The sequence below is a fragment of the Mustela putorius genome, unplaced genomic scaffold (genome assembly GCF_011764305.1).
Source record: "Mustela putorius furo isolate JIRA1106 unplaced genomic scaffold, ASM1176430v1.1 tig00003962_pilon_pilon_pilon, whole genome shotgun sequence".
Classification (NCBI taxonomy): domain Eukaryota; kingdom Metazoa; phylum Chordata; class Mammalia; order Carnivora; family Mustelidae; genus Mustela; species Mustela putorius.
In genome coordinates, this window is record NW_025422106.1 from 2948543 (window position 1) to 2969423 (window position 20881).

The 20881-nt window shown below is 55.8% G+C and overlaps 3 protein-coding genes and 1 long non-coding RNA gene across 4 annotated transcripts; 1 reads left to right on the plus strand and 3 right to left on the minus strand.

The window, feature by feature from the left end:
* The first annotated feature begins 8 nt into the window (after window positions 1-8).
* Window positions 9-14291, plus strand: LOC106007060. Its single transcript, XR_006603769.1, has 3 exons — window positions 9-317; window positions 10275-10373; window positions 13731-14291. It is a non-coding gene; the product is annotated as an uncharacterized LOC106007060 (long non-coding RNA).
* HOXB5 (homeobox B5) lies at window positions 1019-5074 on the minus strand. Its single transcript, XM_004764748.3, has 2 exons — window positions 2976-5074; window positions 1019-2261 (listed from the first exon to the last, which is right to left on the minus strand). Exons 1-2 carry the CDS (start codon window positions 3535-3537, stop codon window positions 2014-2016), a joined length of 810 nt encoding a protein of 269 aa, XP_004764805.1. The 5' UTR covers window positions 3538-5074; the 3' UTR covers window positions 1019-2013.
* HOXB6 (homeobox B6) lies at window positions 5585-8053 on the minus strand. The gene is made up of 2 exons (XM_004764746.3): window positions 7529-8053; window positions 5585-6488 (listed from the first exon to the last, which is right to left on the minus strand). Exons 1-2 carry the CDS (start codon window positions 7941-7943, stop codon window positions 6229-6231), a joined length of 675 nt encoding a protein of 224 aa, XP_004764803.1. The 5' UTR covers window positions 7944-8053; the 3' UTR covers window positions 5585-6228.
* A 2733-nt stretch (window positions 14292-17024) lies between the features above and the next one.
* On the minus strand, window positions 17025-20760 carry HOXB7 (homeobox B7). Its single transcript, XM_004764749.3, has 2 exons — window positions 20044-20760; window positions 17025-17906 (listed from the first exon to the last, which is right to left on the minus strand). The coding sequence occupies exons 1-2, from the start codon at window positions 20441-20443 to the stop codon at window positions 17653-17655; spliced, it is 654 nt and encodes a 217-aa protein (XP_004764806.1). The 5' UTR covers window positions 20444-20760; the 3' UTR covers window positions 17025-17652.
* Between the last annotated feature and the right edge of the window lie 121 nt (window positions 20761-20881).

Consider the following 20881-nt stretch of genomic DNA (forward strand, 5'->3'; position numbering starts at 1 on the left):
GCGCGGTGTCAACTCCCCAAAACCATAAAACTAACTTTATGGACCTCACGTGACTTTCTCGAGCCAGTGAGGGGTATCTGTCTGACTTCTCGGCGATTTTTACGATCTAACTTCGAGATAAAACCCCTATCCATTTGACATCTAAATGTCATAGCGACTTTTGGGATAGTTTGCTATGGACAAAGGGGGACAAAGTCAAGGGGTGAGGGGGAAGGAGGGCCCAGTAGAGCCTCTACGACCCTTGGCTGCCTCCTCACCAGCTCCCCCTCCCCCCAAGTCCTGTAAGAAGTTGGGCCAAGCTGGAAGGGATTGACCGGGTAAGTGTCCAGACTTGACTCTTGCACTCAGGGTGAAGGCGGACTTGGATGGAGGAGGACTGGGCCCTAACCCTGGGCCTCTCCGGGCTGGCAGGGGAACCAGGGGTCTTCCAGGAGGGATCCCAACTCCTTACCAAGAGGGAAGGTCAGTTGGGCCCCTGGAGAGAGGGAGTCCTTGATAAGTACAGAGAAAACTGAGGTTGAGAGGAAACCTTTGAAATTGGCCTGATTTTTTTTTCTTCTTCTTCTTCTTTTTTTCTTTTCTTTTCTTTCTTTTTTGGTCTTAGTAGGTGGCCGGGGCTGATTTGGGATTTGGGCCAGAGGGCAGGGGGGCTGGGCAGGCCTGTGCCACTCCCAAAAGTCCAGAAGCCTCCTGCTCAGGACTTAGGCCCACTTTAGTTTCCCTGAAGAGGTTTCCAGAGGCTTTTCTGGCTGGCTGGTGGAAGGCCAGGGTGGAGTCCAGCTCACCCTTTCCTTTGCCCCAGCCCCATGTGGGATTTCTGGGCCTCTCAAGTCCCCCAGACATGAAAGCCAATCCCCTGGCCCAAGCACGGGCTCCCAAGCGAGGAATGTAGGTGGCTGAGAGGGGCTGCTGGGGAACAGCCTGCTTTCCCTTCCCTACACCCCAGATCTGTCAAGAGTGGTCTAGGGTGTGCCCAGTGATGGGAGAGACAGGCCCCCAGAGAAAAGACAAGTGGAAGGGCGGTGGAATAGGGGAAACATTTATTTGACTTCAAGGAAAGCTACAAACAAATACCAAAAGCGGATCACTGAAGACAGGCCCGGCAAAGGCAAAGACAGATTTCACACGTAGCACAGCATCCCCTCACTCACTACAAATGGTCTCGGAAGCGAAATGGGGGGGGGGGCAGAGGGGATGGGTCCGACCCAGACTATCCCCATATTTACAAGCTTTGGGCCCTTTACTCCAGACCCAGGGATTCACAGAGAAGTACACAAGACATTTTACACTGAGCATTATTTTTGTTTCCGTCCAGTCCCAGGCCAGGCCTTGTGGGGCCTACCCAGGCGGCAGGAACCTAACTCTCACGGTTTACCTTCCCTCTTCTCAAGATCACCCCTAGGGTCCTCCCGGGCCCCCTTCCCACCCTTGGACCAAGTCACTGGGAGACTTGGGCCTGGTGCGTGGGGAGGGAGGAGGAGGAAGGTGGAAAGAGACAGTCTTGGACTCCATCTCCAAGGCCGGCTCAGCTGGGCCCCCCGGATGCGTGTGGCACTACCCCACCTCAAGGGCTGCCCCTTAGAGAAGTTTCCAGCTGAAACTCAAATACAGCGATCATCCTTTTATAAATAAGTTAGAAGAACACAGATGGGGAGGGGGAAGTTCACATTAAACATGCGAGTTTCTTTCTTTCCTGGGGGAAGGAGTGCAACCACAGACACAAACATTCAGAAACACTGGCGGATTTGGGTTGAGTGGAGGGATGTGGGGAGCAGGGAGGGAAAATAATAATTATCATTATTATTAACAATAATAACAAGATTAACCAGTCCAGGAGAGAGGGAGCCACAGGAAGACCTAAGACCAAACGAAAAATCGTAACACAAGGCCGGGGCGAGGCAGGCTCGTGGGAACCGGTCCCCAGCGGGCAGTGGCAGCGCAGGGAGGCTCGGAGGGGCCCGGGCTAGGGGGCGGCAAGGGCTCTTGGGCCACCCAGGGCTCCTCCAGGCGGGCTCAGGGCTGGAAGGCGCTGCCGGCTGTAGCCAGGCTCATACTTTTCAGTTTGTTGTCTTTCTTCCACTTCATGCGCCGGTTCTGGAACCAGATCTTGATCTGGCGCTCGGACAGGCAGAGCGCGTGGGCGATCTCGATGCGCCGCCGCCGCGTCAGGTAGCGATTGAAGTGGAACTCCTTCTCCAGCTCTAGGGTCTGGTAGCGGGTGTACGCGGTCCGGGCCCTTTTCCCGTCCGGCCCCGTCATATCTGGAGCAGACAGAGTAGAGCGGCGAGGCAACGTTATTCCGGTTAAGGGAGGGGGCACTGGATGGGAGAGGGGCGTGAGCAGGACCCAGGCGTCCCCGGCACCCAGCTCACCGCAGCTCCAATCCTCCCCACTCCAGACGCCCGCATCCGAGCTCGCTCCTACACCCCTTCTTCCTGCAGCCCCCACTTCTGCCGGCAGTGAATGCGCCCGGCTTTGTCTCTTGCTCCCTCCCCGTGCCTCACCCTTCGCTGGGCTCAGGCGGCCGCTCGCCCCGGGAGGGAGGAGAGCGGCTGCACTTTTGCCCTGGAAAGCTCGTTTTACTGCTCGCCCCTTCTTCTTTGCTAGCAGCAGCCTCAAAATTTCGGGGGCAAGCAGGACCCTTCCCCACGTTACATAAAACCCCATCCTTCATCCTATAGCTGGTACAGCTGGTCGAATAAAACCTTAGCCGAAGCTGGAGACAAATGATTAAAAATATTCCTCCCCAGCTAAAGACCTAGACCGTCTTTGGCTCTATGGCTCTATCCCCCGAGCTGTGAGGACCCTCTTAGAGACTTCTTCCCCTCTGGGGGGGGGGGGAATAAATCTATATTTGAGGAGAAGCCAAGCTCTCCTCGCCCCCCCCCACCTCCCCAAACGCAGAGAAGGAAAGCCGAGGAGACCAAAAAAAAAAAAAAAAAAAAAAAAGGAAAGCGAGCGAAAGCGAGAATTACCATGGCTGATGTGAAGCTTCCTCATCCAGGGGAATATCTGCGGAGTCTGCCCCTCGGGCGCGGCTGTGGAGGTGGCCATGGGCTCTGGCTGTGCCCGAGCTAGGCTCGGGCTGCTTAGCTGGCTCGCCGCTTCCTCAGGCTCCGAGGACGCGCTGGCCTCGTCTATTTCGGTGAAATTGGCGCTGGAGCTGGCCGGGGTCGCCTGGTCGGAGGGGGATGAAGCAGAGGGCTTGGCGCCGTGGCTGTCGCCGTTGGTGCAGGGCAGGGACTCGGGCGAGGACAGGGAGCAGCTCGACGCCGCTTGCCTGAAGCGGGGCTCCTGGGCGGGCGCGGGGAAGGCGCGCGAGCTCTCGCCCACCGCCCCAAAGTGGCTGGAGGAGGCCGAGGAGCGGTTGACGCTGAGGTCCATCCCATTGTAATTGTAGCCGTAAGAGCCGGTGTGCATGGCAGCGGGATCCCTGTAAGAGCCGCTCAGAGAGCTGCCACTGCCATAATTTAGCAACTGATAGTCCGGGCCATTTGGATAACGCCCCGAGAAGGAGTTTACAAAGTACGAGCTCATTTGGGTGATTTTGGAGGGCTTGATTTGTGGATCGTGGTCGTTATAACCCTGTGCTTCACGATTTATGATGTATTAATGAATTATAGCGATGCACTGTACTTCGTTTTGCTATGTATGCGGCCAAATATGGGGGGGGGTTGGAAGGGGGATGGGGGGGCGTTAGGGAATCACGTGCTTTTGTTGACCAGTCGTAAATTCTCGCTGATGACCTCAAGAGGTAATTCATGCTCTATGGTTACAAATAATGACGATCCGAGAATCGTTAGGGCCGATTCAATGCGAGCCTCGGAGAGAGGGGGAAAATCGGAGAAGGGGGAGAAACAGGGAGAAGGTTGGCGGCGGCCTCTGAGCAGAGCGCGCCACCTCCCGGCGATCGGCGGGAGCGCGGGCCGCAGACTGCCATGGCGGAGACGGCTGCCTCCCTGCTGGCTCCCGGCAGCCGCCGGGAGAGAAAGAAACCCGGCCTGGGCTCACCCGCAGAGTTGAATCTTTAAGAGGAGGGACCCACTTGAGCTTTCACCCACTTTCTTCGGAGTGGGGTTAGACTATCTGTGCCCATCTCCCTGTCATTATTATTATTGTTGTTGTTATTGTCATTATTATTATTATTATTATTTCACTCCGGATGAGATGATCAAAAATTGAGTTGCTTTTCCCTCACTTAGGCTTTGCAAGTCTCCGAGCTAGGGGCGGAAATGGTGCGGGGAGGGCTTCAAGATGTGTATGAAAAACAATTATTGCAAAGCGTTTCCCGTGAGCTCCGCCTGGCCTGCTTCCTGCCGGGGGTTTGCAGGGTTTGCAGTGGCCCAGGCATAGTGACCAGGCGGAGCTGGCAGGGCTGGGCTGAGGCTTCCACGGAGAAGCTTTCACTTCTGTGCCCCTTAGAAGTTTGGCATCCTCTTCCTGGCTTCCTCCTCCTCCTCAGCCCAGGCCTGGAGAATGGCAAAGCAGGATAGGGACCCCAGAGGATGTGTAGGGCTGGGGTGAAGCAGCCTAGTATCAGGGGTTAAATGGTGGTGACTGAATCCGTGGCTGGGGTTCAGGGCTCTGAGAACTGGGGATCAAGGCAAGACGCTTTCCCCTCGTCCCAAAAAATGCCCGCTATTACATAGGGAGGCCCCACTCGAGGCCCCTTACTGACGTCTGGGTAGTTTCACGATTTGCCCGGTGGCCCAAATCTTCCCTGTAAAGGGGTTCCAAGGACCAGCGGCGCCTTGCTGAGCGCGCTGGGCGGCCACAGACTGCCGCAGCTGGGCTCCTTCTGCCGGGCGGCTATTTTCTTTAAAAATAAAAAAAAAAAAGGGAGAGAGAGGGAGGAGGAAGAAAGGAAAACAGTGTCTGCAGCTTGCCGCCTGGGTGAGGGTGGGGGTGGGGAGAAAATGGGTTGGTTTTTGGTTGAGGGGATGAGACCACACCACCCCAACCACCTGGCCTCCTGCCCTCAGGTCTCCAAGGAGCCGGGGAAAGTCGTACCCTCTGCCCCGTGCCTGCCGGCCGCTTCGAATTCCCCTACTTGTCGATGAGCTCCTGCTTGAGGCAGGAAGGGGCGCCTGGAGCCTTCGCCCGGCCGTGGGCAGAGAGATACCCGGTGGCCCCGATGGAGTCTCCGGAGTCAGAGGCCGGGAGCCGAGGGCCAAGGCTGGCAGAGATCAAGCCATGTGGGCAGACCAAAGGCTACGGCCTCGGAGAGCGGGAGGACAGAAAGGCACAGCTGCGGGGCGACACCCGCCTGGCTGTCTCTGCAGGGGTTCCAGGCTCGGGCCTTGGCGGTGTCCCTCTTGCCACCGACAAACGCGGAAAAGCTTAGAGAATAAGAGGGAAACGGCCCTGCTCCGTCCCCCAGGTCTGCACCAGGAGAGGCTGTTGGGAGCCCGAGGCCCGGCGGGGCCGCCCCAGCCTTTATCTCAACTGTAACTTCCGAGTCGTGTCCGGCCCGCTGGGGCCGACCTGGGCTCCTGCCTTTGCTGCGGAGTTTCCGGCTCTGGGACGACAGGGTGGCCTCCAGGGTGGGGGAGTGGCAGGGGAGGAGCAGAGGTGACTGAGCGGCGAGTTTTTACATCTTTATTATTATTATTATTATCATCATTATCATTAATAATATTAATATTATTACCGAAGTATTTCACGTCCAGAGCTAAGACAAGACTACAAACACAACACATAGAAAATTAATAAAATAGAACTTTGTTTTCTTCTGAGGCTCCTCTTCTTACTTCTAGGTAGTATGTGCTCCTTCCAGTGGCTTTAGGGAGGGGGTGGGACAGAGGTCTGGGGTCAGGGAGTCTTCGAGGCCCCCCGCTGAGGGGGCTGCGAATCTACCATTGAACCGTGCACAGGGAACATGGACGAAATGAGACGCAACACGGACAAGAGCATATTGCTCTGCTTCCAGGAAACATCAAGTGAGTCTGGTCCTCAGTTCTCACAGAGGAGCATGATGGGGTTGAAGCGGGTCCGCAGGGATGGAGGGGGCGCTCCCGGGTGCTGGGTGGGCTCAAGCGACAAGGCCTCCCAGCACCCAGTGAGAGCTCTGCAGGCGGGGGCATTCAGGAGAGCGCTGGGCCCCTCCTGTCGGGTGCTAGAGAGCAGGTCCCCCGGGCTCCCCGCCCGCAGAGCCTTCTCAGGGCTCTCCGATGCCCTCGGCTCCCCACAGGCTGCTCCCTTCGCGTCCCCCCTCCCTTTCCAGCGCCTTCACTCGGCTGGCTTCTCTTCCTCCTCCTCGGCACTGAGCTGAGACGCGCTGAGCAGTTTGCTCTCCTTTTTCCACTTCATGCGCCGGTTCTGGAACCAGATCTTGATCTGCCTCTCCGTCAGGCACAGGGCGTGCGCGATCTCGATGCGCCGCCGCCGTGTCAGGTAGCGATTGTAGTGAAACTCCTTCTCCAGCTCCAGGGTCTGGTAGCGCGTGTAGGTCTGGCGGCCGCGCCGGCCACTGGGCCCAAAGGAGGAACCTGTTACGCAGAGAGAAGATGCTGAGGCCTGGGGTCAGCAGGGCCAGAACCCCTCCCCCACTCGACCCTCAAACAGGGACTCTAGCCTGTCCCGGGATGCCCTCCACTCTTCGAGTTTCCTGCCCCCCCCCCCGTCCTCACTCCTCCAGCGCCCCCTCCGGATTCCCTCCGGGTCTCCCAGGCCTGTGCCTCTGGTCTAGACTCTTGGTGGGGGATGGGAGGAGAGTTTAAAATCCCACCTGAGCCTAGGGGGAGGGGCTGGGGAAGCACTGGCCAGGTGTGTCTCTTCCTGGCCTTATCTTTCCTTTCCATCTATCTGGCTCCCCCACCACCCCGTGATAGATTCCAGCCCTTAATCCGTAATGACGTGGATCGATCCAGAGTCGGCATTAACGGCTCCTCACTTTCGTGTCCCGCTAATGGACATCAATTTGGGACTTAAGGCCGACAAATAATCCAACCTGAGACCCAGGCGCCTGCTTCCCCCTCTCTCCCCCTTGGCCAGCTGCCTCCCCCTTTCTTCCCCTTCTGCCTCCCTCCTTCCTCTGACTACCACCCCTTTCCTGGTGCCTCCTCTTTCCCCAGCCCCGAACCCCCAGGGAAACACAGTCCGGGACGGACTCAACTCTCCCTCGCCAGCGTCACGCCGCCCCCCCTTCCCATGACGCACTCCGTTCTTAATGGAACCGTCTTCGGGTGGGGGACCGACCGGGGCTGGGGGCACAGGGGGGTGGGGGTGGAAAGCCACGCCAGTGGCTGCGGCCCCTGCCCCCTCCCCTGCCCCGGAATCGGGCTCTGGCGCGGCGCTCCGGGAGAGCCCACTCGCTCCCCCTGGCTCCCAGTGTAGCTGGGACTTTGCAAACTTTGTAACTCCTGACGGCTAGAGGACAGAGCGGGACACCTCGGGCGGGCGCCCAGTCTTCCCTTAGCTCCTAGCAGAGATGCCCACCCGGCACCCCAGGGAGTGGAGGGGGGCGCTCTTTCTGTCCCTGGGGGAGGGGGCCGCGGGGGTCGGGGCGGCCGCGGGAGGGCTCACTCACTGTTGCACGAATTCATCCGCTGCATCCACGGGTAGACCGGGGTGGAGCACTTCTGCTCCTCGGCCTCGCCGAACACGCTCTTGTCCTGCGCACAGTCGGACTTCCGCGGCTCAGGGTGGAACCGGGGCGGCTCTTCGGCGCCCGAGAGCGCGCAGGCCGACTCCTTCTCGCGGTAGAAGGCCGGCGCCGGCCCGTAGTCGCAGGGCGCCGCTCGGCCGTAGCCGCCGCCGGCGGGCGGGTAGTAGGAGGAAGCCGCAAAGCCCTTGTCCTGGCCGGGCCCGGGCCCGTAGGGCGCGGGGTAGTGCCTCAGCGGGTCCGCATAGCCGGACGAGTAGAGCGGTAGCTGGCCCAGGAAGGACTCCTGCCCGCTGGCCAGAGTGACGGGGAAGGTGGAGTTCACGAAATAGGAACTCATTGGGAGGGGAGGCGCGCTCGGCCGCTGCTGCTCCGCCGGGTTTATGATTTGTTGTGTTTTATAGTCCGAGCGCCGCGCCTATTAGTAGTATATCTGAGATTGGGTTTTAGCTGAGGGGGGATGGCGAGGTGCCAGTGAGGGCCAGAAGGAAATACAACCATCTGATCCAACACTGACCAATGGCAGAGGCAGGAATTGTCAAATAGCACCCAGGAGGAGCGCAGCCCGCGCGAGGGACCCGCGCACAAACCTATCAACCTTTTTTTTTTTTTTTTCCCTCTCCCTCCTTCTTCTCCTTCTCCTTTCTCTCGCTCTCTCACCCCCCCCCCCCCACAACACAACGCGTCCTGTTCCACCTACGTAGATCTGCGAAGAGGCGTCTGTGCCTTTCAGGGAGGAGGGAGCATTTGGATGGAGACCACCCCATCCCCCAGTGATTAAATAAATATATCCCTCCCCTCCCCAGGTAGGATTGGAAAAAGTTAATTGTGTTTTCAGAAAAGTTAACCCCTGCGTTGCTCGAGCCCCCTTCCCTCAAGGGAAGGGTGCGTAAATGTCCTTCTCCCAGTGGTGAGGAGAGAACTGAAAGAAAAGGTTTGTTTCTAGGGTTTTGTATCGGTAGAAGAAGAGAAGAGTTCACTATTTAGCATCGTTTTCAGAAGGAGAAGCAAAGAAGAAGAAACACTCCCCTCCCCAGGTTTTGAAAACTGGTTTTTCCTATTTCTCAGGTCTATCCTGCCTCCTCCAAGCCTGGGTTTATTAACCCTATTTCTCTTCAGCTCTTCTGGTCTGAAGGGCAGGCCAGAGGACCCAGAAGGCTGTGAAATGGGAGGAGGGTCTGAGCCCAAGCTTGTCCCTCTGACTCAGGCCAGGTTAGCCTAGTCTAGGAGCTTCTTGGAAGGTTACTGCTGCTACCTCTGCTGCCCAAGACATCCTGCCTGTTTCCAGCAAGTGCTGCTTGCTCTTGGCACAGGAAGGAACACTAGGGAAAGGGACTAGAGTTCTCTTCGATTGAGGGATAGGAAGAGGAGGAGTGAGGGGCATCCCCCACCTAGGTTATCTGATCCCTATCCTGACTGCAAATCTCCACCCTCTACCTCCCCCCCCCCAATTATTATAATATCCTGGGCTACAGAGTGTGAGGAATCAAAGATGTCTCAGTACGTTTGAGCACAGGGAAGAAATTGTTCCTCCTCCAATTCTAGGTCCTTAAACCCTCCTGATATTTGAGGCAATCCAAGACAACCTGGAAAGAGAGGGGCCCTTGCTCCTTTTCCCGGTCCCTCCAGAAGCTGGCAGTTCTTTTTAAAATTAACTCTTTCCCAAGACGTGGTTTGGATTTACTTTTCTAAGGAGGGAGAGATGTCCAGATCCTCCTGGGGACCCAGGAGGCAGCTTAAAACTATCAGCCTGGATCCCCTCTCCAGATGCTCACCACCCTTCTGTCTGTCTCTCAGCATCTCTCTAGTCCCTCCTATGTCTCATATTTGGATCACCAGCGCTGCTGCTGCACAAGCTTGGGTGTGAGAAAGAGTGCTTATCTCCGTTCATATTTCTCTCTCTCTCTCTCTCTCTCTCTCCTCTCATCTAAGGAAAATGAGCACCGAAGCCAGGCTGGAAGACTGAAGCACAATGTGTGTTCAACATTCTAACTATGCACGTGGAGGCCAGGCAGTAAAGGGTGATAACCTTAACCTTCAGACCTGGGTTCTGGAATGAGCCAGGATGTGTGACAAAAATCTGATGATAAAGGGGCCAGGCTGACTCTCCTCTGCCTTGTTCTTTGGGCTCCTTTTTATGGGCCAGATTTGTCCATTGCAGATGGCACAAGACACTAGGGAAATTGGTAGAGGGCTGAGGTGGTGACCAAGGGCAGGGACGTGGTTGGTTGCAAAGTGGCCTACAAGGCTCTCTGAACTCAGGACAACTAGGCTATACTACTTCATGGCTGAGTGGCAATAACTTCCTAGCCAAACTCGGGGGGGGGGGCGGTTATCAAGATTTAAGAAAACTGGAGCCTCCTAATGATGAAGAATCTAGTGCCCCAGTCTAGCTGCGATTGGGGAGCATTTGGTCTGGGGGAGCAAGGTCAGGAGAGTGCCAGTATGCACCCTACCTCAGTCCTGCCACTGGCGCTGGGCTTTGGACCACCTCTGTCCTGCCTCCTCCCTGGCTACAGTGTCCCCTCCTAGAACTGGACAGTGTGAGCTTTGCTGCAGAGTCTGGACTAAGTAGGATGCCATAAGGGAGGGAGACTTCCCTGTGATAGAAGCACGAGAATAACTGCTTTATCCTTAGAGTCACAGCCCCAAATTAACCTCACCTCTGCAGGTTGCCTGTCGTGAGATGGAGCCGCAAAGGCAGGGCCTGGGCGCCTGGAGTCCAGCATGAAAGGAAATAGCGCCTCATCGCTCTTATCTAAGCCCAGAGGTATTTATGAGCGTTTATTCGTCTGATCCGTTTGTTTGGGAGAAAGAACAGACTACAGGCAGGGCCCGGCCAGAGGCCGCCTGGTTTCTGGAGCCAGATCTCTATGAATTTGTCTGTGGTTCGGTCCACCACCGTCTGTCTGTCTGTCTCCACAGGAGAATATGTAAATACCCAGCAGGCACAGCTGTCTGCCAGTCTGGAGTGTCTCCCCCAGCCTCGCTGAGGAAGTGTGTATGTAGAAAGGTGGATATAAATGTGTACCAAGTCTGAAGGACACAACAGAAAGACTGCACAGAAATCCCACAGGCAGAATTTATAATGGTGATTTTCTGTGCTGTGAATCTGAGCTCCCGTGGACGTGCACGCATTTTCATCTCCCAGGGAAATATCCAAGTTGTGTTCAGCTCGCGAGCAAAATTCTCCTGTACTGGTAACCTCAGGGACGTGTTTTGCCTTGATAGGTATGGAGGAGAGAGGGGATTGAGACACTGTCCAGGCTTCCCATTTCCTCTCAGTTACACAGCCCCCCCCCCAACCTTTAGGTCACCGGGTTGTGAGCATCTTGCCCCAACCCACTCCCAGCTTGGGCTGCGGCGGAGCAAATTAAGACATCTCAGCCCAATTCTTCCCCTAGACTGTGAATCTGGGGAACATAAATGTTCCCAGGGGGAGTTCTCAACCTTTGGGAGTGGTTTACATGGGATATTGCCTTAAAATTGGCCCGACCAAGGCACGGTACAAAGACCTCATTTCCATTATGCAAATGAACATCTTCGTCTCAGATCTTGGTGGGGAGGGGGGGGGGATTGGCGGTGGCACAGGTCTCTCTCCCCCTTCTCCCTAACCAGGTCCACCCGGTACCTAAGAGTACCTTAGACCCGAAGTGTTTCAACCCCCCTGTACCAGCCGCCTTCCCTCCCTACCTGTTCTTCCAGCAGCCCACAAGAAAGAAGGGCCCAAGACTTTCCAGCGGCTCCCTGGGGGCCTCCTCATTGGGCGGGGCCTTCTGGCCGCGGAAAGTCACTCTTGCTGCCAGAAAGCTGAAAGGGCAGCTCCCATAGTCCAGGCTCTGGAGGCGCCATAGATGCGGGACCGCAGCCGCCGGGTTTGCCCCGCAGCACCACCCTGCCCCCTCGACCTCGGCAGCTCCTCCAGTTCCGGGCCAGACCCTAGTAACACCTCGGCCTGCCTGGCACCGCAGGCAATTTCCTGGAGCCCCCGCCCAGGAACTGGGGCCACAGCACCTTGAAAGGAGCAGCCAGAGCTTCCTCCTGTGGCTTGAAAGCCGGAGCTAATCAGTAACCCGTGAGACAGGGGCCAATATTCAAACGCTGCAGCAGAGGCGCGTACCCCGGCCATCGCCACCCCCTTCTGGGAAAGCGATCGGGTTAAGCGGGTGTGAGGGGTCTGGCAGGATCGGAAATCACAATGGTTTAGTTCCTTAATGATTGATCCTCACTCCCACGCCCAGTTTTTTTCCCCAAAGCATATTTGTGTCGATTTCGCTGGAAACGATCGAGAATGGGGGAGGGGACCCACACTCACTTGCAGACACCAACAGTTTCCAGAAAATTTCGTCTCAATTCCTCCACCACGGACTCACCAGCCAAGCAACTGGCAAGACCCACCAGCCAACCAGGAGAACACAGACCCGGTTTGTCTTTTGACAGCCGAGTGGAACTGCGGGGGCCGGCGCCTTCCCCGCTGGCCCCCTCCTTTGGCCGAAAAGAAAACCAAATAAACCTTGAACAGCCTTGGCCTCGCATCTCCCTACCGAGCGGCCCGGATGATCCCCTCTTGAGCCTTGGAGGGGCAGGCGGGTGAGGGCTCGCGACTCTGATCCCCCGACCCTTGGATTCAGGGCCCCCGCCCGCGGGATGCAGTATTAGTCCTTTTTAAATATGACCTAGAAAGAGCCGCTTTCCCAGCCAGCTGCTGGGTTTGGAGCTGGGATGGGGCGGGCGAGGGCACACTTGTTCCCTAATCCACACGCGGACGGGCGGGTACCAAGATCCAGCGGAAAGCGACAATCTGGGCCGACGTGCCCCCCGAAACCCGCCGAACCTGAGCAGCGGGGGCTCCAGGCGTCGGGCACGGTTCAGGAGGTGTCGCCGGGCTCGCGGCGCCGAAGCCGCATGTCTCCGAACGGACGGTAGATGGCAGCAAACCGCATAATTTGGGTCAGAGCAAACTGTCTAAAGGATGATTTATACCCCGCCAAGACTACAGGAGAAAAAGACCTTTAGTCTGGATGGGTTTGGGGAATTTTTCCTTTGAGAATAGGCCCCGAGTGCCGTGGGTGCTGGCCGAGAACTTCTCTCGCAGCGCAGCCCAGGGGTCCCTGCAGGCACCCAGCCCGGGGCCTGCTTCCTGGGTATCTACCTGCGCCTCCAAAGGCCCCCTTCCCGCGCCACAAGTGGCCTGCACCCCTCTCTTCCCAGCCCAGGCTTGAGAGCGCCAATATTCCCCTACCCACCCCCATCCCCTGCAATCCCTGGGCAACCGGAGGCCTGAGGCTGAACGCTCTGCATTTAATCTTCAAAAAGAGAAAAGCAATCACCTATTTGTGCAAACCAAAGTGAATCACAGCCTCTCCCGCCTTCCATGCCCAAAGCCGCTTATCTCTCCGCTGGCAGCTTCCCCAGAAGCCCCCTCTCTCTCGGTTTTTAGGTTCTTTCCCCCTTCTTTCACCCCACCAGCTACTTTAGGAATTTCAGTCTCCCGCCCAGCAGTTCTTCTCCCCCCTCCTCACCCCCAGGAGGCCTGGCTGGAGGATGAAATCAGGCGCCTGAGGGACAGGACTAGCTAGCTGTCCGAGCTCAGAGCCAGACAGCTCTCTGGTCCCTACACCATCAGGTTCCCTAACTGGATTCTCCTTCTATAACTGGGTTCTCCTTCTATTTTCTTCTCTCCCCCATCTCTCTCTCTTTCTCTCTTTTTGTTTGTTTGTTTTTGTTTGTTTACAAGCTTAAAACACCACAACACACTCAAAAGCTTCTCCACAATCAACACGTTTGGTTCCACGAAAGTTTGAAATGTTCCCACTCCAGACACACACATGGCAATTTTCTCCACCGAAATCCACACGCCCATACCAATAAAACACAAGTAATAGAATCAATATTGCACAGAAACCAACACGCTGTGACCTACCGCATTAAAAAACCACAAAACTGTCTCCCTGCAGACCGAGGCTCCCTCCTGCGGGAGTGGCGAGAGACCTGGGCTGGCTTCCTGGGGGGAGGGGGTCTCCCTCCATTTGGGTGCCTCCACCCACGGCCCTTTAATTTCAGAAACGTCTCCGAAGGGAGATAACGAGCATTTCTCTGTGAATCTTTCTCTCTCTTGTCCCTCTAGCCGCCGCCCCCTCGCCCTCTCGGGCCTCTGCGGAGACTCCAGGCCCTCCAGAGACCAGGACGTCCCTCAGCGCCACCGCCCCTTGTGCCAGCGCCGCCGGGAAACCGCCGATACCCACGCTGGGCAAGAGAATTGCGCGGGGGGCAACTGGGGGAGGCCGGAACAAGGGAGGGAGAGTGGGAGGGGGAGGGGGTGCACACCCACAGAGGTCGTAGTAACCGGCTTCTGGGGCGACCTGTAGCCCAGACACCCCATCCTCTCTTTCGAACCCCCCTCACTTGAGCCTCCTCTCCCAGCTTAAAAAGGCATCTCAGAGCTCGCCTCCGTGGCCCCTTTCGGTTCCTCCTCCCATCTTCCCTGCCTTGGCTCCCCCTCCAGGAAGCAGCCACCCCCTCTCTCGGCCACCGAATTTCCTGGGAAGCCTCTCCCTGCAGCGCCCAGAGGTGGGGTTCAGCCCCGTCTTGGGGTGGGGGTGAGAGGGAGACAAACCTAAGCCCCACCCCCTACAGAATCGGTGCAAAAGAATAAGAAGAGAATTGTAGAATCTCTCTTACCTTTGTAGACCTTGGGATTTCTTCCCTCCGATTGAAAGAGGTGAGGAGGAAGGGGGGCGGAAAGCGTTCTGTTTCTTCTTCATCTTCCAGATAATATTGTCCCAACCTGAGAGCCGTCGCTTCCCCTTCTCTGACTTGGGAGAGAGGGTGTTTCGCTTTTCTGATATTTGCATAGAAAATGGAGTAAGTTCTGGCTTTGAAAAATGGTATCAGCCTGCAGTCCTGGGCAGATTGTCCATTTACCCTCCATGATGACTAAAATCCCAGATCAGCAAGCAAATCAACTTAGAAATTAAAAATTATTTTTGGTTCTCTCTTTTGTGTAATTCCCACTCCTCCTTCTCTCTCTCTCTCTCTCTCCCTCTCCTTTCCTCTCCCTCTCTCTTCCTCTCTCTCTTTTGCTTTATCGAGCTGATACTGAAGTATAAAAATATCAAGAGGCTGGAGCCCTGAAGGACGACAGTGCTCCGACCTAGGTGTGGTGTCCAAAAGAATGCTGCATTATAACCACCAGGGAAATGATAAAAAGTTCATGTTCACGATCGCCCGGCCACATGACCGGCGCCGGCCAATCGCTGGATTCAACCACTCATAAACTTCTATCACAAAGTTGTAAATTTTCATAAAACAACAAGGAATTTATTGCATTTCTTCATGGCTGCTCCACCAGCAACCCTTTTCTCAGTCGCCATCTTCTTTTCTTCTCCTTCTCGCTATTTGGGGAAACCCCTGTCTGAGAAAGGGTGAGATTTGGGGTGCAGGGAATCAGGCGGAGGAGCCACAAGGGTCCATCTGGGAAGGGGATTCTTTCCAGAACCTCCCTATTCTCGCAGGAGCTCTGCCCCCCTCTTCTAGTATGAATACACCCCAAATCCTCCACACAGGGACTATTTTAATACAGTTTTGGGGTGAGTCGGAAGTAACGGCGGGTATCCAAAATTGCCACTTGCATCAGGGCAAAATGAAGGCGTCAGTGCCCCCCTCATTCTCAGTCCTCTAGATGGCGGGACCCCCACCTGTGAGGCTTGTAGCATTGCGGGTGTGGGGGCCCTAGATCCCCTAGGGCCTGTTTTTTTGCTGGGGGAAGAAAGGCGGCCCTGAGAGATGCCAAGGTTCTTGCCTCTGCTCCCCAGAAATTGTAAGAGGGTGAGGCTGGATCCCTGTTTCTCCTTCCCAAATGCCCACATGTCCAGGTTCCCAGTGACAGCTCCATATGATCTCCTGGGGGTTCTGCGGTCGTTAATGGGGGAAACTGCAGGTTCAGGGGATTTTTACTTACAAATTCAAATTAAAGAGATTCTTCTAAAACCTGGTTCCATTCCAACCTGCTTCCACCTTTCTGTCCCAAACCTGTTCTTTGCATTTAAATAATCCAAGGTTTATAATCGAATAAATTCTAAACCTCAGCTCCACAGGTCTAGATGTGTAGGTGCTGTCCTCCAGGTTTATGTTCCTCAATCAAGGGGTGTTTTGGAGGAAAACAAAACAAAACAAAACAAAACAAAACACCACCACCACCAAACAAAATTCACCCCGTGTTTCCCAGGTCCCTTGAAATATTCCTGTATTTTTGAATTGAGCTACCAGCGCCCAAATGCAGGAAACGAAATAACATCCCCCCAAAAATGTTTTCTGTCTTTTCCCTCTTTCTCTGCACTCTGGAGAAGATTCCAGGTCGCCGGCAGCGCGGACCGCGGGCAGCAAGGCGCGGAGGAAGCCGGCGGAGCTTGGCGCCGGGCACGGCCGGGCGCCGAACGGCCGGGGATGCGGCCACAGTAGCCGGGTAACCTTGCCCCGCTCAGGAACCCGTTCTCAGGGATCATCTACTCCTCCCCCACAATTCAAAAATTTTATTTGGATCGTTGTGTTAATTTAGAATGAGATAAATGGAAGTAAAATAAGTTGAAATAAAATAACCGAGTAGGTCTTGCGGAAAATGCTTGCCGAGAGAGCGGAAGCCGGGAGCGCCCTGGGGTTGGAGGCCTCTTTGGACCGGCCGGGGAGCGCCTGCCCGCCGGCCTGGCTTCTGCCCAAAGCCGCCCAAGAAGCGGGAGTGGATCTGGGTGCTCACCTTCCCTTTCCTTCCTCTCTCCCTTCCTGTGGGCCTAACACTGTGGATTTCAGCTCCGTTTTGTGCCCCAGCCGCACCACCAAGCCGCAGCCTGGTTTGAAGGCCTGAATGAGGCAGAGTTTGCAAACGGTGGGGGTTTTGTTTTGTGAATGGGTGTGTGACCAAGCCTGTGGGCTCAGGGATGTGTTTACTTGGGGGCAAATGTGAATCTGTGTTTATAAGCGGATGTGTGAATGTACAGTGATATGTATAAATGTCTCTGTGAGTGAGTGTGAATGTGTGTTTACTTGTGAGTGTGTGTGAACATGAAAGCATGCATTCCAGTGTACTGTTGGGATGAGTGAATGAATGCCTGTATGTTTATTTATGGACATATGAGTATGGGGTGTTTGTTGGTGACTGTAGGTGACAATGTATAGATTTACTTACGTGTGATGTCAGCCTATAAATAGGTGTGATTTGTGCATTTGTGTATGTCAGTATGTGTAAAAGAATGTAAAGGGAGGTGTGTGTATCCTATGGGGGTTCACTCTGGGCAGCCCCCAGAGCCAGGAGCACTGGGGGAAAGGGCAGACCCCAGCAGCAGAAGTTGGAGCCAAGGGGCTCTGGGATGCTTGGCTCACCCAGAGCCCCCACCCCTGCTTTAGGGAAACACAGAAAATAGGTCTGTTCATTTTTAAATTGTGTTTTTATTTCTCCATCCTTCAGGTACACATACAATGTAAAGGGGATCACAGGGGCTGACGGAAGCAAGGAGCATCGGGTAGGCCAGGGGCACAGAGGGGGCACTGGAGCTAGTCGGTGGGTCCATGGGGCTCCCTAAGGCCCCTTCCGTGCTGCTACTGGTAAGGCGGGGGTGGGGGGGTGGGGGGTGGGCTCAGGAGTACAGGGAACCACACACCTTAGTCCAGACCCACAGAGCACAAAGACAGCATCAAAGAAAGAGGCTTACAAAACAGCGAGATTTTACAAAGACCTTACAATAGCGACATAGAAAAGGGGAGGCAGAAAATCTAGAGAACAGGTAGGTAGATGATGTTCCTCCCATAGCATACAAAACAAACCCACCGGGCTTTTCTATAGGTAGTATGGTGTGGTTTTTTTTGTTTGTTTGTTTTTGTTTTTCAGTGTTAAGAAACCAAAATTCCACCGTCTCTCCTTAAAAAATTTTAAACTGCTTTCCACTATTTAAATAGTTTTCCCCCTCCCTATTTAATTTGAGTTTCCTGGTTCAGTTCTCAGAGCTGGGCTTCAGCCCTCTCTCTCCCTTTTTGGCTCTCTGCCCTTTCTCTGGCTCTCACTCTTCCTCCTCCTCCTCCACCTCGGCCTTGTCCTGGCCGGTGGCCCCAGGGCCCGATGTCTTGTTCTCCTTTTTCCATTTCATGCGCCGGTTCTGGAACCAGATCTTGATCTGTCTTTCGGTGAGGCAGAGCGCGTGCGCGATCTCGATGCGCCGCCGCCGTGTCAGGTAGCGGTTGTAGTGAAACTCCTTCTCCAGCTCCAGGGTCTGGTAGCGCGTGTAGGTCTGGCGGCCGCGCTTTCGGTCAGTTCCTGCGCACAGTATTTAAAGGAGAATAATCAGTGCCTGTGGGAAAAGCCACAAGACTGCCCACCCCTTCACAGACTCTTAGGTTTGGGGTCAGTGGGTGGAAGAGCCCATTTCCCCAGTAAACCAAAGTCTTACTTTCCACACCCCTCAGCGTGTGCCTTCCCTCTTCCCTCAATGTGCAGGACTTTCTCGAGGCTTCTTGAGGCAGCCGTCCCCACTGGCCACCTGGAAAGTCTTCTGGACTAGGGCCCCTGCACCCAAGATTTAACCGGTTAGCTTTTGAAGGCCCTGCACCTGAGGGGTGTTATGTGGGATGAAGGAAGTCTAATCTTCCCATCACCCCTGGGACCAGGCACCCTAAGACTCCTCTTTTGGATACGACTCTGAAGATCTTTAGGTAAGAGGCCACAGAAACCATGCAGTTGGAGTGTGGCTCTAGGCCTGGCCTCAGTGCTTTTCCCAAAAAGAAAGGAAACAAAGAGGCTCACAGACCCAATCTCTCTCTCTCTCCCTCTCTCTCTCTCTCTCTCTCTGTCACACACACACACACACACACACACACACAGCCTGCTGTGGAATGAGGAGGTGAGAATCTGCAGATTTCCCTGGAGCTTGGAATCGGCCAGAGAGCAGGAGCCCTATAATGACTCTTTCCAGTGAGTGGCTCAGGTTCAGACAGGGACAGGCTGTCTGGCCTGCCCACCTGCCCAGACAACCCAGTTTTCCAAATCAATCTCTGGGCCTCCAGGAAGGCACAGGAGAGACAGCAGCCGGGTTTGGGGTGGAACATATCTGGGGAGTGGGGGCTGAAGGGCAGAGATGAGCTTTCCAGGTTAGGCCAAAACCCTGAGGAACCTGAGGGCATACTGGGGGAGGAGCTGGTGCCAGCCCTCCTGGGAAGTAGACATGGGAGGAGGGCCTAGGGGCCCTAATTTCAAGTCAGATAAAAGCCAAGCTGAAATGTTTACGAGCAGAAAAATTGGGGCTTTGATAAATCAACTGGAAAGGCGATTGAATTATGGAGCAGGTAATGGGGACCGTGACCACCAATTCTGATGGTGTAAGAGCTGGGCTCTTTCTGACCGGACTGGGGAGCCTCGAACCACAGTCTTGGGGCTTTTGAACCTTGGAGTTGGTCCCCGAGCCCAGGGCAGCATGAAGAAAGAAGTCTGGTTCAAGCTAGTCAGGAAACCCCACAGAGCCTGGGTCTCTTGGGGCTTCTGAAGCGGCTGGCTCAGTGGCCTGCACTCTCTAACTCATAATGCAGCTCCCATGGAGTCCTAGTCTCTCCCATAAGAGGACAGTCACCCTTTTGGAATGATACCTGCAAACTTGCTGGCCAGTTCTCCAGGGGGCACTTAGGAGCCCTAGGCAGGGCACCTGAGGAAGCCAGCTGTACTCCTGTGGGGCTTCTGACCCCTTCTCTAGTTCTGCTTTCCCCTTCCCAAGTTCACTGGGGGGTCAGGAGCCTCATCTCTCTTGGCCTCAGCCCCCCTCTCTCCACCTGCCTCTCTGGCTCTGTGTCCCTGGCTGGATCTTCATCTCTTCTCATACCCCCTCCTTCCGCCAAGCCTCTAGAGCCCACCTCTAATTGTCCAGAAGGGAATAATGGGGGAGCGGGGTTGGCTGGGAAAGAAGGGGGAGGGGAGAATTGCTCGGCGCTGCGGGCCCCCTCCCCCAGACCTTCAAGCTGGGGCTGGGGGACACACCCAGAGCTGAGATCCCCAGCGGGGGAAGGGAGAAGGGAGGGGGGAGACCCTAATGGCTATTCTCTGCAAACCCCAGCCTTCCTCCACAAGACAAACGGCCTCGTCTCCAGCCCGTGCCGGCGCGGCTGATAAATATTTAAAGCTAAAAGGCCAGGAGGAAAGGTGGGGGGCAGGCGGGGGGCTCGGAGCGCCACGGCGTCGGCAGAGAGAGATCCGCCGAGGGAGCAGAAGGAGCCTGAGAGCACCGAGCAAAAAATGGGGGTGGGGGCGGCGCGCCGGGCTGCGGCGGAGGGGCTGCCGCGTCCCCAGGGCCGACCTCCCACCGGGAGCACTCTGGACGCGGAAAGGAGCACTTGGCCGGGAAGGGGGCGCCTTCCGGGGAATGTGCTCGGGCCTCTGCGGCTCGGGATGGCTCGGTGCGCGGCGTTACCTGAGCTTCGCATCCAGGGGTAGATCCGGAAGTTACTCTCGGCCGCCAAGTCCGAGTCCCTCTGCTCCTTGGCGCCCGCCGCCTTGGCGGAGTCGCCGGGGCACACCCCGGAGAGGTTCTGCTCAAAGGGCGCGCAGTGCATGTTGAAGGAACTCGGCTCGAGCCCGTAGCCGGCCGCGTAGACGCCGGCTGCACTCTGGCCCGCCATGCCCCCCCCGCCGGGGTACAAGCCCTGCATCGAGGCGGCGAAGGAAGCGCCCGAACCCGCTCCATAGCCCGGGCGCTGGGGGTTGGAAGCAAACGCGCAAGAAGTTTGTTCAGGGAAGGCTCCGGTAGCGAAAACCGAACTTGCGGCTGGATATTTAGAAAATAAAGCATTCGCATAATACAATGAACTCATAATTTGGCCGGATGATTTGTAGGCAGGGACGTTTTAGTGTCGGTTTTACGAGATTCCTTGATATATTACAGAATTAGAGTCCAGATTTACACCAAAAAGGACCCCCTTTTTCCTCTCCGGACCACGTGACCCCACCCACGTGACGTCCGCTCAGCCAATGGCCGGGCAGCCTCCCCACGGCTCCCGGTAATGTGGAAAAAATTGTGTGGTGTTAGATTTATAAAATATGATCAATAATGAATGGGAAAGCCAAGCCCTGTGGATTGGGGCTGGGGGCTCAAGGGCCGCTGTCGACCTCCTTGGGCTGGAGGCAGCTTGCAGGCGAGATTTGGGGAGGAAGGGATAGAGTGGCAGGGAAAATAAATAACCTCCGAGCGATCCGTGTTGTCACCCCCCCCGCTCCCCCCCCCCCCCGGTTACCCAACGAGAAACAAATGC

Excerpts from the sequence above, each read along its gene's own strand:
- HOXB5 (XM_004764748.3), bottom strand. The coding sequence starts at position 3,537 with ATGAGCTCGTACTTTGTAAACTCCTTCTCGGGGCGTTATCCAAATGGC. Across the intron at positions 2,262-2,975 it reads GAAGCTTCACATCAGCCATG|ATATGACGGGGCCGGACGGG; the intron begins GTAATTCTCGCT and ends TGTCTGCTCCAG.
- HOXB7 (XM_004764749.3), bottom strand. The coding sequence starts at position 20,443 with ATGAGTTCATTGTATTATGCGAATGCTTTATTTTCTAAATATCCAGCC. Across the intron at positions 17,907-20,043 it reads CCCCTGGATGCGAAGCTCAG|GAACTGACCGAAAGCGCGGC; the intron begins GTAACGCCGCGC and ends TACTGTGCGCAG.
- HOXB6 (XM_004764746.3), bottom strand. The coding sequence starts at position 7,943 with ATGAGTTCCTATTTCGTGAACTCCACCTTCCCCGTCACTCTGGCCAGC. Across the intron at positions 6,489-7,528 it reads GCGGATGAATTCGTGCAACA|GTTCCTCCTTTGGGCCCAGT; the intron begins GTGAGTGAGCCC and ends TCTGCGTAACAG.